We start from the raw sequence: 12,853 nt of genomic DNA, 5'->3' as shown, positions 1-12,853 counted from the left end.
ACTTAGCCTTAGCAGAACGGCTTAAAATCTAAAGAAGAAACATTGAGCAGGTATCTACTTGCTAGCATTCTGCTCAAACTTTTACAGCTGACTCTAAGGAAAAGGGCTGGTCATCTAGGAGCAGGGTTTAATGCAGAGAATGGCCTTAGTCCAGATGCATCAGGCTAACCTGTTCTTGCTCCTTGGTACCTACACATCACACTACCCTACTCTTCAGGGAGCATCTTACAGGCAGTTTTGGCCAGGTTTTCAGGGTTCTCTTGTACTAGGTCAGGAGTATGGATGTCATATATTGGCTCTCAGGATTAATCAGTGGGCATATCACCTTCTAATAAGGTACCAAAGTCTTCCCTGAATGAATTCTGAGTCAGGCTTCTCATACCAGGAACAGTTCCTGACTGTATTGTAATGTGGGAATGGAGGATTCCCCTCCTCCATCAGGAGAACATTTTCACTGTAGGGTTTCAAAAGCAACGCAAGGAAAACTGTTTGTAACTTCAACATGTCTGGCAGGCAGAACTCAAATGTGACAAGGGTAATTGGATGATTATGCCTGTTGGATAATCTAAAAAGATCCCAGGTAACAGAAATCCAGCTCAGCTGAAAGATATACAGAGGTAAGGAGTTTGTGTAAACAACCACACCTAGCCCCTGTTGCAAAGCTGGGTTGTCTGATGAACGTTAGTCAGCATAATAGTCATCAGTGTCCTCAGTGGCCTGGAGGTGGTCTTTCAGTTCCTGTTGAATTTGATGCAAATGACTGAGTAGCTCAAGCCCATGTGCTACCAGCTCTCTGAAGCCTTAAGCACAGGATAGGGTCAAATTGGGGTTGATAACCATTATTTACAAAACCCAGCTATGTTGTTTGAATCTTTTGCTGAGAAGCATACCAGTTTTTTTACCCATTGTGATCAATGTTTTTGTGGACAACCCTCCACTGAGAACAAGACTGAAACCACTAGCTCATTCCATGCATCCATCATATGGTAATGCATGTAAACCTGAGCCAGATATGAATCTGTAAGTTATTTTTGTTTAATTACATGGGGTTTTCCCTTATTCATGACAATAATAGTTCATCAGCAGTACATGGAAAATAAGACTTACTCTATATGGATTTGTTCATTCCAAATTATCTCAGAATCTTTAAACATGTTGAGGTTTTCCCTTTCCCTTTTTAAATTTATAAACTCATAAAAATCAAAGAAAAATGGAGTTGGGAGGGACTTCCAAGCTCCCCACCCCCACCCCCAACTCAAGACAGGATTGTTCGTATGTAAACCATCTCAGACAAATGTTTGTCTAACCTGCACTTAAAAACTTCCAGCAATGGAGATTCCATATCTAAGCATGTTCCGTTGCTCAACCACCCTCACAGAGAGTTCTTCCTAGTATCTAATGTAACCTAGTGAGTTCTCATTTGCCTTTCTTGTTTGTATTTTCCAGCCAACTCAGACTGTGATGCCTGGTCAGGTGATGCGAGTTACAACAGGTGCTCCAATCCCCTGCGGTGCTGATGCTGTGGTACAAGTGGAAGATACAGAACTCATCAGGGAATCAGATGATGTGAGTCATTATTAAAAACTTACTTTGCCTCACTTCTGTTTGCAATAACATGATAACAGGGAATGCAGAGAAAGTCTCAAAAGGAGCAGTATTTCATAACCTTTCTCCTTTTTTTTGAGACTGGGGTACCATATCCACAAGGAGTCAAAATGACCAACCTCACTAACTCCAGTGACCTGACTCCTTATCTTGAAATGTCATAGATCTCTCAATATTCCTACTATAGGTAATATCCTAGTCCATGCAGGCTTACTGAAAGGTCTTTTGTCTCTTCCAGTATGCTGAACCAGGAAGAGACAAAAGATGTATTGCGCTGAGATGTAGTAAACTTGTTATGCTTTGAGAACTTGCCAATCTATATTAGCAGCATATCTACAGGGAGCCTCAATCATTTATTGGATTGTTGAGGTAGTGGTAATTAAACTGGTGGTGCTGACAGCCTGTTTCAGTGTTCTTAGCCTGAGTCAATGCATGAAGAAAGTTATTCTGACTTAACTGCCTCTCCTTTTAGTGGAAACATATGATGGCCTCTACAGCTTCAGTACTTTTCCTTGTGTTATCAGAACAACAGTTCAGGTAGCATCTCTCAGTTAGAGTCAGTAGAGATCAAATGCAAGCTGTCACTGGATTTTATTAAAGTTTGCCCAAAACTATGTGACAGTGCCTATCCATCATTTAAAAGGTGGTATTACAGGAAAAATAGAACCTATCAAAATAGGAAGGTAGAGAGAAGCATATTGCCCAAAAGAATATTCCCTCATTATGTAACCAAGAAAAATATGGAGGAGGAAAAGGTTGATGTTTGGCGAACAGAGTCCTTTTCTTCCGCCGTGGGAGCGAAGAAATTCAACAAATGGTCATGTTAAGTATGTCTCTGGCTGGGCCACGATCTGAGCCTCTGAAGAGAAAGTTTATATAATGCTCTAGATTAGCAAAAGAAATGATGAGAAAAAGAAAGAATTCCCTCTGAGGTTTTTTGATTTATTTACAAGACTTTTGTTCAAGCAAAATAGCCCATATCTTTTGAGTTTCTGGCCACGTATCTTCCATGCAGTTGAACAATCTGTAAATTCCAAACAAAACTATCCAGTATGCCTCTGTAACTCCCCATCCTGTTTTCTGGATTGTGGGCTTTCTGTTACTTTCTTTGAAATCATCACTAAAATCCTTGTTGTCTCTAATAGTAAAGAATCAAACCTCATGACAGTAGCCCAGTCCCATTATAAGGTTCTTGCCTGACTGCCTCTGATACAGGCTGTGCTTCTAGCTTGGGACTTGAAAACACCTGCTGGGATATATCAGAAATCCTCTACTTTGTCCTTCAGGTCAGCTTGCCTTCTTCCAGACTCGCGTCTAGTGGGAAATGATTTGACTTCACACCACCAAAAGAAAAAACCCCAGATAATTCTTTATTTTTAGCCTTAACTGGAGCTTCCTGTAAATTTTCTCTTCAACTCCTCAGACCCAAGCCATTTGCCCAATGTAAATGGAGACCATGTTAATCATGCATGTTTTAAGTGGTGGGGACTGTACTACAGGGTCTGTACCACTTGGATCCTAAAATGGCAAAGAATCTGAGAAATGGTTTCACCTTCTCTGCCCATTATGTATTAAAAGACATTCAGAGCATACATAATGGCTGCAATGAACACTAGTGGCCAGAAGAATCTGATTTCACAGAACCTGTCTGCTGTGATGAAAATAACAGTCAATGGGTCCTTTTAATAAAAGTAAAGAGAAACCCCACTGACCAGTCCAGCAACGAAAACCAGACTCTAATGTCACATATAGCAAGGTAGCTATTTCTAAATGTTTGTTTGCCTTGCAAATCTCATGTCTGACTCATGGCTTTGAGGCACTACAAATACGAAAGGCACTGATATAAAACAAAATTCTGCTCCATTCTAAGTATAGTATAAATTCAGTGTTGCTGACAGACTGCCACTTTTCCAAAGCTGAGTATATTTATCACCCACCCACTCACAGGGCGTATAAAGTTAAATATTTATAATACAAATCACATTGTCCATAAGTTAAAATGTTCAAATGGATTCATTGGTGCTTGAGCAAACCACCAGAGCATTGAAATCTTGAATATGTGAATTCAAATGCTCTAATAGAAAGTAGGCCTCAGATTTTCCTGCCACTGTCCTATTCAAAGTCCATAAACATGATGTATTAACTACTCTCAGATATGTTCATAGTTCCCAGGAGGAGAAGAGATCTTTGCACTGCATAAATGCAAATAACCCCTGAAAATTTGGACACATGAGTAGTTGGCAAGGTGGATATTTTCTTACTACTTATCCATAACTGCAGTGCCACATTTTTTGCCATGCTTCTTGATTTGTTCCGTAGATGCTATTTCTGAAATTCCTTTTGAGCACATCAGGAGGGGAAAGAATTCCCATGATAGACAAAATCAACAAAGAGCCTTAGTATATTGCATGAGAAAGATAACTGAACATCCAGTCATAAAATAGGCAGGCAAGCAATGTATTCAAAGGAGGTCCTTTTTGGTGAGCTCAGATAAGGAATAATTATTGTAAACTCTTTAACTTGGAGCACACATTGTGATGAACTCTTGATGAGCAGATAAAGAGAAACTAGGTGATACTTGGGCCATAATGTGACAATGCAGTCATTGAAGCAAACACATCAGGAAGTGGCATGATCATTTGTGAACCATAAATACATTGTATAGAATGATGAGAAATAAAAGCTGATTAATTTTGTTTGCTTAACACATTTGAACTTGTGCAACCTCTTTTTTTATAGGGCACTGAAGAGCTAGAGGTTCGAATCCTTGTGCAGGCTCGACCAGGCCAAGATATCAGGTTTGTTAAAAATCCTCATTTTAAAACGGTGAATACCTCTTTAAAAATACAATTTACAATATATTTTCAAGATACTGTTTTCCCATAAAAAGCATGGATATTTAAAAAATATGACTGCCATAGAGAGACGCACTGTTCACTTGAAACCTGACCAATTTGTGCATGTCATTTTCAATGGTATTCTCTTTTTCTTTCCTTTCTTGTGTGCTATAATTTTCAGACCTATAGGACATGACATTAAAAGAGGTGAATGTGTGCTGGCTAAGGGAACCCACATGGGTCCATCAGAGATTGGTCTCTTAGCAACTGTTGGAGTCACAGAAGTAGAAGTTAATAAATTTCCAGTTGTCGCAGTCATGTCAACAGGGAATGAGGTAAGAAAAGTATCTTCTCTGTTTCTTTCTTCTGCAGGCACAGAAGTAGAATTTTGAATAGAAATTCCCATCTTAATTCCAAATGGACCTGTTTTAGAGGTACTAAGCTCCCACAACTCTCACTTTCTTCTGATGTAGTCAGAGATATTTGAATCTCTAACAAGAACATGGGCCATATCCATTGTCCATTCGCACTGCTCTAGTGAACTTAAAGAAAACTTTATTTTAGGGACTTCTCAGTAGGCATAGAATTGGCATTTCCAGTCTTGATCCAGTCAGTTGTCCTACTGCTCAGAAGGAGTGTTAGCAGTGGAGTCAGGTTTGTAGTGTACTCTGCCCACCCTAGCAAGAAGAGCAACTCCTTTTGAATCACTGTCCTCTGTAACTGTTCTGGAATAATGAGAGAACCTGATTGAGGACTGGCATTTTCTGAGGGGTGCCTTGAGTCTAAAGAAGTTGAGAACAACTGTGTTAGTCCATCGTAGGTTGCCGCATTTAAAATCTTTCTAAGTGAATAAACAATAGACCTTATTACTCCTGCATCAGCAGCCTTAGATTAACATCCTTGACTTTTCAGTAATCAGAATCACTTGATATATCCATCAACTTGATTAGTTACAAATTCAGAGCTTGTGTTTTGATTTATACTATGAGGTTGGTTTATATGATATGAGGAAAAGAAGTTTGCAGACGTGGATCTGTTGATTATGCCTACGCACAATTCAGTGCTGTGCAGAGATACCCAAGTTTGCTGAATGAGCTAGCTCTGCTATCAGAAGCTGTATACCTCCACGAGTGCAGAACTCCACCTAGTCTTAATAGCCCTGGTGAGATGCAGTATATATTAGCCTGGGCAGAGTTCCAAGCTCCATTCAAAGCCAGATCCTGTATCTCTAGCTGGCACCACATTATGCTATATAGACATACCCATCAAAACAATTGAAAAGGGAATCCTAGAAGAACTTACTTTTTGGCGTTACCCATGACTCAGCCATAAATCTTTTAGTTTTCCGCTGCTGATAGTCTCTAAACTCTCAGAATCTGCTTAGATCCGCATATGAAATAACTTACTTGCCATAAGTGCCTGTCAGTAGAAACATTATCCAATCTCAAGAGCTGGAAATTTCAAGTGCGCAAAAGTATTGAGGATACTGATGTATGTGGTTTTATAGCTGTTGAACCCTGAGGATGACCTCTTACCAGGAAAGATCCGAGACAGCAATCGTTCGACTCTCCTAGCTACAATCCAAGAACATGGCTACCCAACAATCAACTTGGGAATTGTGGGAGATAAGTAAGTACCACATGTTAATAAAGAGTGCCATCCGCTGTCATGTCATATGATGTACTTTAATACACCACCAGTGAGGAAAGGGAAAATCACAAAAGCTACATTCATAATGCAGCTCACCACAGATGCCAGAATTTTGTGGTTTTTCTTTTCTTTATAGAGTTTAACAAATCCATCCAAGCAAGAAGAGGAATAGTCTTGTGAGGATGTTTTTAATAAGTGGTGTTTATTAGGGCTGTGCAAAATTTTGGCAGCCATTTCATTTTGGATTCAAACGTTTCAATGGTCAAAACACCAAATCCAAAATGAAACACAGGGCTCCGAAACAGCTCTGAAACTGAACAGGCCATCTGAAATGTTTCAGAAATTTTTGGGTCCCCAGAAAATACAGGAGGACAGCAGGCTGCCGCTGCCAGCTGGTGATGGCGGTGGCTCTGGGCTATTTCTCCAGCCAGCAGCAGCAGCCTGCTGAAACCCCACATGCAGATCTGGGGCCCATGCCCCCTGGGAAGAGCTGGGGGAATGATCAGAGAGCTGGGGAATCAAACCAGGAGCTCTGGCTGACAGGTGGATCCGCCCCAGCTCCCAGGCAGCACATGCGCCCTGCCGAACCACGCTGCACCTGTGTGCTAGTGATGGGGGAGGGGCGGGGGTGGAGATCCCTGCTGCCCCCTGCTGCATGGTGAGACTCTGCCATGAGCCCTCAGAGGCCCCAAATGCCACTGCCAAATCCAATGAATGTATGGCTTTTTTTTTTTTTAAAGCTGCACACTCACCAGCATGCAGATGACAGCAGTGTCAAGAAGAACCCAGTGCTGGCGCTGGCCTCAGCCAGCAGGGGCAACCTGTTGTCATCCCACACACAGATCTGGGGGCCCGCACCCCCCAGGAGGGTTACAGGGCTGTACCAGACTCCTCCTGGGGGGAGCAGGCCCCCAGATCTGCATGCAGGATGACAGCATGCTGCCGCTGCCAGCAAGTGATACTAGGTTTGTTTTGAACAGTTTGAGTTTCCCAGAAACCCCTGCACCTATCTCCTTGAAACTTGGCAGGCTTCATGGCCTCAGAAGGGGCTAGTATCCCTGTAAGTTTCATCTGAGTCAGGCAAGAAATGATAAAGTTATAGGCAGTTTTGTGATTCTCTGTTACAGCCCATGGCCAAAACACCGTTGAAATTCTGAAACAGCTCTGTAACAGTTTCAGCCAAAATTAAATGGAACAGTGATTCGAAATACCAGAATGAATCACTGTGCCTCTAGAACACCAAATCCAAAACGGAACAAAACACAGCCGTTTTGGACAGCCCTATGAGACACTGAAATGAAACACTGTCCCTCCGAAATGCTGAATCCGAAACCAAAATGAAATGCAGGCGTTTTGCACAGCCCTAGTGTTTGTCTTGTTTAACATTATACCCATTGTTAGCAATTCTAATACTACTTCTGTTCCCTGCTGTATTTCCTGATGTCTCTTGAGAGAGGGTAATAGAAATGCCAGTGTTCCTGATCTTTAAAAGATGATGAAGATTTCTCTTTCAACAGCATATTTTCCATATTAAGATTAATTTAGAATGTAACTTGGTCAGTTTTTTGAGTCACTGTTTTCTTGGCAAATGTCACTCCTGACTGTTGGATATTGCTGAACGAGAATTGCACAAGTGTACCAAAGTATGTTAAAAGATTTTCACCATTATCGTTCATTGAGCTTTCTGACTGGACTGCTATAAAGCAGTAATATATGATCAAAACTTTCTTCTTCTGACAGTGATTTTATGGTGGTTCTAAGTAGGAATGAAGCTGAGTTCTGCTGCTTTTGAGAACACCAGATGAAATGATTGAAGTGCGTGGTCTTCTGTTCTTGACAAGGGGCTACAAACAGACATCATGTTTTTCAGACATTCATGTCCATTGGCCTGGCATAAATCCAAAAATGTTCACAGGATAAAAAGTACTAATAGTTTATCCCAGAACATCACAGAGTATGTCTGAATGGTTATCCCAGAAATGTATCAGTCAGCGAACGCAGAAAAACAGCAATGTGTTCAGCTACTTATTAAACCCTGATTAGAAGGGTGATGTGTGTACACCCCAATCCCTGATATTTCTGTTCTGAAGCAAACTCTGGCACAACTTGTCCAGGGACAGATGTAACTTCTGTTCCTAACCAAGCTTGTGGTTCATTGTATATTTCGGCAGTAGTCCTATGAAGCCAATTTCCAAATTATTCCAAATCTTAAATCTTTGGTCTAAGTCACTTGATTTTGTAGCTGCTGTGGCTGGAATTTCAAATGTGTTAACTCCTTAGAACCACCAGTAAGGATTCTACTTTTCAGGAAGATGAGGTACTGTCTCACTTGGAAAAACTAGAACACAAAATGGGAGTAACATGAATTCCTTAAGATACCCTTTGATAGATGTAACCCTGTGTGCAATGCTACCCATGCCCTCACCTGAATAGTGGGATCCTGGGATACCCAGTAGCCGGTGGCCATGCTCAGCTCCCTGAATAGCTGCTACAGGGTCCCTGAGTGGAGCACCTCCCCTGACAATCAAAACAACCTTGCAGACCATTTTAAACTACTTACAGAATTTAATTATTTACAAGATAACACATAACTAATACAATAACACAAAAATGTTATACAACATAACCCAGCAATGGTAGCTTAAGGGTTCATGCTTCTCAGATACACATTACACCAGGGCAAGGCATACAAATTACCCACGATAAATTAAAAACAAATAAATAAATACATACACCAACTAATAAACCATCAAGAACCTATTTATACACTCAGTCTATAACTTGTATACTCCAGGGTAACTATGAGGACCCTGTGTAAACAGCCACTCAGCTTGGTTTCTCAGGGAGCAGGGCTGCTTCTGTGTCCCTGGCACAGGAGCTGTGGGCGGGTCCCTGCTGCTGGCATTTCTCTCACATGCTCCAGGGGTCTCAGGGCAGCAGGTGGTGGCTCCTCTCCTGTGATCCCTGCAAGATGGCTTATTCCTGCCTCAACCCCTATCTCCTGGCACGGCGGGGAGCAGTGTCTGGGCTGCAGGTTGTAGCAGTTCCCCTGCCTAGCACAGCCTCACCCCACCTGGCAAATGCAGCCCCTCCCTGGGTTCTGCCTTCCCCCAGGTCTTCTGGTGGGCTGGAATAGTCCCCTGCCACCTCTAGCCCAGTGCTCCCTCTGGCACACTCAGCCTGCCCCTCCTCGAGTGCTTTCGCACTCATGGAACAAATCAGGGCAGTCTCCCCCTGGTCCTGCATCCCCCTCCCCTCCTCTGCTCACCCACACCACACAGGGGCTTGTAGGAGGGTCTCCCCAGGCTCGGGGTCTCCTGACAAGCAGGTCCTCTTTTGTGCTTGCCCCAGCAGGGCTCCAAGGGGGATAAGAGAAAGAAAGGATACACTGTGTCTCTCTGGTGCAGCCTCTCCACTACCCCTGCAGGGCTCCAACAGGGGCTGTCTGACAGACGGCTGTAGTGAGGTCCTTTTCCTGGCCTCCAGCCTGTCTCTCTTCCCCTGTTGTTCTCCTCTCCACAGAAAAACTGCTCCCCTCTTTTAAACAAGCCCTCTCAGCAAATCCCAGGCCATGACTCTTCCCTGGCTTTTGCTAACGTCCCTCTCATTCAAACCCCTGCTGGGGTTCCATCACTCCTACCACTTCAAAGATGGCTGTCTCCAAAGCAGCTTTACTCACCCTCAGGGCAAACAGTGTCCCTACTGGGGCAAACTCTCTCTCTTCACACTGTCCCTCTGCAAGGCAGCCCTTCCTATCCCTTCAGATGAGTACAATGTTAATGTTGCTATACAGTTGTGCCTCAGTTCATAAATGGTATTAACTCTGGAGAACAACAATATCAGGTAGACAGGTGATCCTGGCCTGTGATGTTATACACCAGCAATCCTCAACTGGGGATCTGTGACCCCCTGGAGGGGTGCAAGTAGGTTTCAAGGGGTCCGTAGGGACTGTGGATCTGGTGAAGTCATGAACTCCTTGGTCAGCTGGAGCAGCCAATGCCCAAGCTGAGCCCACTATCACTGCCACCGCCAGGTTTACAGAAAAACATAGATTTTCTCCTTTAAAGGAGAAAAACATGGGTTTCCCCTTGCAGGCAGACAGTGTTCCAGCCTGCAAGGGACTTTCGGGAGCAGAAGGAGGCCGATACAGCAGGGGACACCACATGCATGTGTCTGCACACACACATGCACATGACAGCCAGGCAGCAGTGGAAAGCAGCTCCCACAGCTCCCTACAGGTAATTGGGGGGGGGAGGGATAGGCAGTGGGGGGGCATATGCTCCACCCCCCACCCCCAATTTCTGTACCTACAGCTGTTATGGGGCTGCAGCCTGACTGGGCCAGCCAGTGGGACCTGCCATGAGAGGGCAGAGCTGGGTTGCAAGACTTATTACTGCCACTGCCAGGACCCCCACACCAGTTGCACTACCAGCAGCAGGAGAGAGAAAACGACTAGTGGGGGTTGCGCTGCCCTCACCTCCTCCCACTGCTGGAGGGGACGTGGGATGGACAGCAGCGTGAGCTGCCTAAGGGGAGCAGTGACAGCTGGGCTATACCCTTGCCCCCTGCCCCACTCCCCCACAAGAGTCAGGAGTGAGGGACACCATCAGGTCTGGCGGGGTGAGGAGCTGTGGGTTGGGAGTGAGGGGTACTGGCAGGCACAGGGGGCTGTAATCAAGAGTGCTGCAGGTCAGGAATGAGGAGGGCCTTGAGTCCAAAAAGATTGAGAACCACTGTTATACACTATCTTCTGTGCACAAAAAAAATACTTCACTCTAAAAACTCTGGCTGTTTCATGACCTCATACTCTTCCTAGTTCTATTAGTGTTTTGAGTCTCCCTATTGCCTTGAAAATCAAGCCACTTCAGCAGGGATAGACCAATATTCAGTGTAGTGAAGTTATTTGCCTTTAAACGGGTGGGAGGACTTATCTGATCCCAAAAGCATATTCTGTGTGGAATAGCACCAGGACAGTGACCATAGTTTTTTTACAAAGAAAGTCCAAGATGACTGACTTTCAATATAATTAAGGTATTTCATCCTAGAATCCAGAACTGAGTCTGTAAGATTCATTCAAAATAAATGTTTATCAGTCAATGGCTAGAAGCCATCACATCACATGTTACTGGATTTTTATGACCAAAGGTCAAACAGTACTATGAAAGAAAGTCTTTAACCTTGTCAGTTCTCTACTCGCTTATTATACAGATAATCCACAGCTGTATAGACTTAGTCTGGCCAACTCTTGGTACACAACAGATAGTTGCAAAGATCTTTGCCTAAGGGTGGATCCCCTCTAGAGTGGTTACAGACCTCTGAACTCCAACGCAAGGTCTGGAGAAAGTCTGATATTCTTTTTTCAGTTCTTTTCCATACATGTATTCCAGGGGTGTCCAACCTTTTTGAATGTGGGGCTGGATCATGGACTTTTTATCACTCAGTGGGCTGGCGAGCCATATTCAAAGACCTCACAGGAAGTGGTATCACATCAGGAAGTGATGTCACGTGACCTTTGACACCAATAAAGTTGAAGGAAGTGACAATGAAATGGGTCTAACCAGTTCAAAACTCTCCCACTATAGCATCCACCTCTGCCACTGTTCGGGACAGGATACTGAGCTAGATGGACCATGGGGCTGACCAAGCATGGCACTTTTTATGCTCTTATGTTCATAAGCTCTTATGTTCTTTGGCTGAGCTTCAAACTATGGCTGAGATTTGCAAAAAGGGGTAGATAGGCATGTTACAAAGTTGTCATAAAAGATTTGGAGCCCTGTAAATCCCATTCATTTTAATGGAAGTTGGCCTTTTGACTCAGCTTTGAAAATCTCAGCCCAAGGTGCCAACCACATAAGTCAAAATATATTTTGCATTTCTATGCAGTGCATCTATGTGGGGCTCTCCAAGCATTTTACAAACATGAAATGAACCTCAGGATGAGCCCAACCGGAGCAGCAGGGACTCAGCTGCACTTTCCCCCTACCTGCACTGGTCAGGCCTGTGTGGCACACGGCTCCGCCACCACTTCTGCTGGCTGGTGCTGACCCGGCAGGTCTGTCCCATCTGGAGCAGCACGCAGGTGAAGCCGGATTCCCACATGCTAGTGGGGATGGGAGGAGCCTGGCCAGGTTGGCACTGGCCAGTAGAAGCAGTGGCAGAGCCGTGCACCGGTCAGGACTGACAGGCGCAGGCAGGGGGAAAATGCAGCTCAGCCCCTGCCGCTCCGGCCGGGCTCATCCTGTCCCGAGTGGCACACGGCTCCGCCACCGCTTCTGTTGGCTGTTGCAGACCTGGTCAGGCTCCTCCTGTCCCCAGTAGCATGTGGGAAGCCAGCTTCAGCTGCGTGCCACTTTTCCTGGCTGGTGCTGACCCGGCTTAGTCCACCCCATCCGGAGCAGCATGCGGCTGAAGCCAGTTCCGACGAGCTGCTGGGGATGGGAGGAGCCCGGGTGGGTCTGCACTGGCTAGCAGAAGCAGTGGCGGAGCCGTGTGCCGCTCGGGACAGGACAGGACAAGCCTGGCAAGAGGGGCAGGAGCTGAGCTACATTTTCCCCCTACCTGCACCGGACAGTCCCAAGTGGCACATGGCTCCACCGCCGCTTCTGCAGGCCAGTGCTGACCCAGCCAGGCTCCTCCCCTCCCCAGCAGGACAGACCTGCCTGGGTTGGCACCAGCCAGCAGAGGCACCCCGACACCTCCATTTCCATTTTTACTGACTGGCTTTCTTGCCTGCATTGCATGCCAGCCTCTGGCTTCTTTAC

At 44.8% G+C, this 12,853-nt stretch overlaps 1 protein-coding gene across 11 annotated transcripts in view; it reads left to right on the top strand.

Annotated features, from left to right (window-relative positions):
* The window catches only part of GPHN (gephyrin), a 693,379-nt gene that overhangs the window by 615,293 nt on the left and 65,233 nt on the right, over positions 1-12,853 (top strand). For all 11 annotated transcript variants that reach the window (XM_019519214.1, XM_019519213.1, XM_019519212.1 and 8 more), the window contains 4 exons: positions 1,447-1,566; positions 4,345-4,403; positions 4,624-4,777; positions 5,950-6,071. In XM_019519214.1, the coding sequence (XP_019374759.1) occupies positions 1,447-1,566; positions 4,345-4,403; positions 4,624-4,777; positions 5,950-6,071 (455 nt within the window). The remainder of the gene's footprint in view (positions 1-1,446; positions 1,567-4,344; positions 4,404-4,623; positions 4,778-5,949; positions 6,072-12,853) is intronic.

This window comes from Gavialis gangeticus, unplaced genomic scaffold (assembly GCF_001723915.1).
Source record: "Gavialis gangeticus isolate Ggan-Ray unplaced genomic scaffold, GavGan_comp1, whole genome shotgun sequence".
Lineage (NCBI taxonomy): Eukaryota > Metazoa > Chordata > Crocodylia > Gavialidae > Gavialis > Gavialis gangeticus.
The sequence above is the reverse complement of the archived record's forward strand: the minus strand, read 5'-3'. Positions and strand labels throughout refer to the sequence as shown.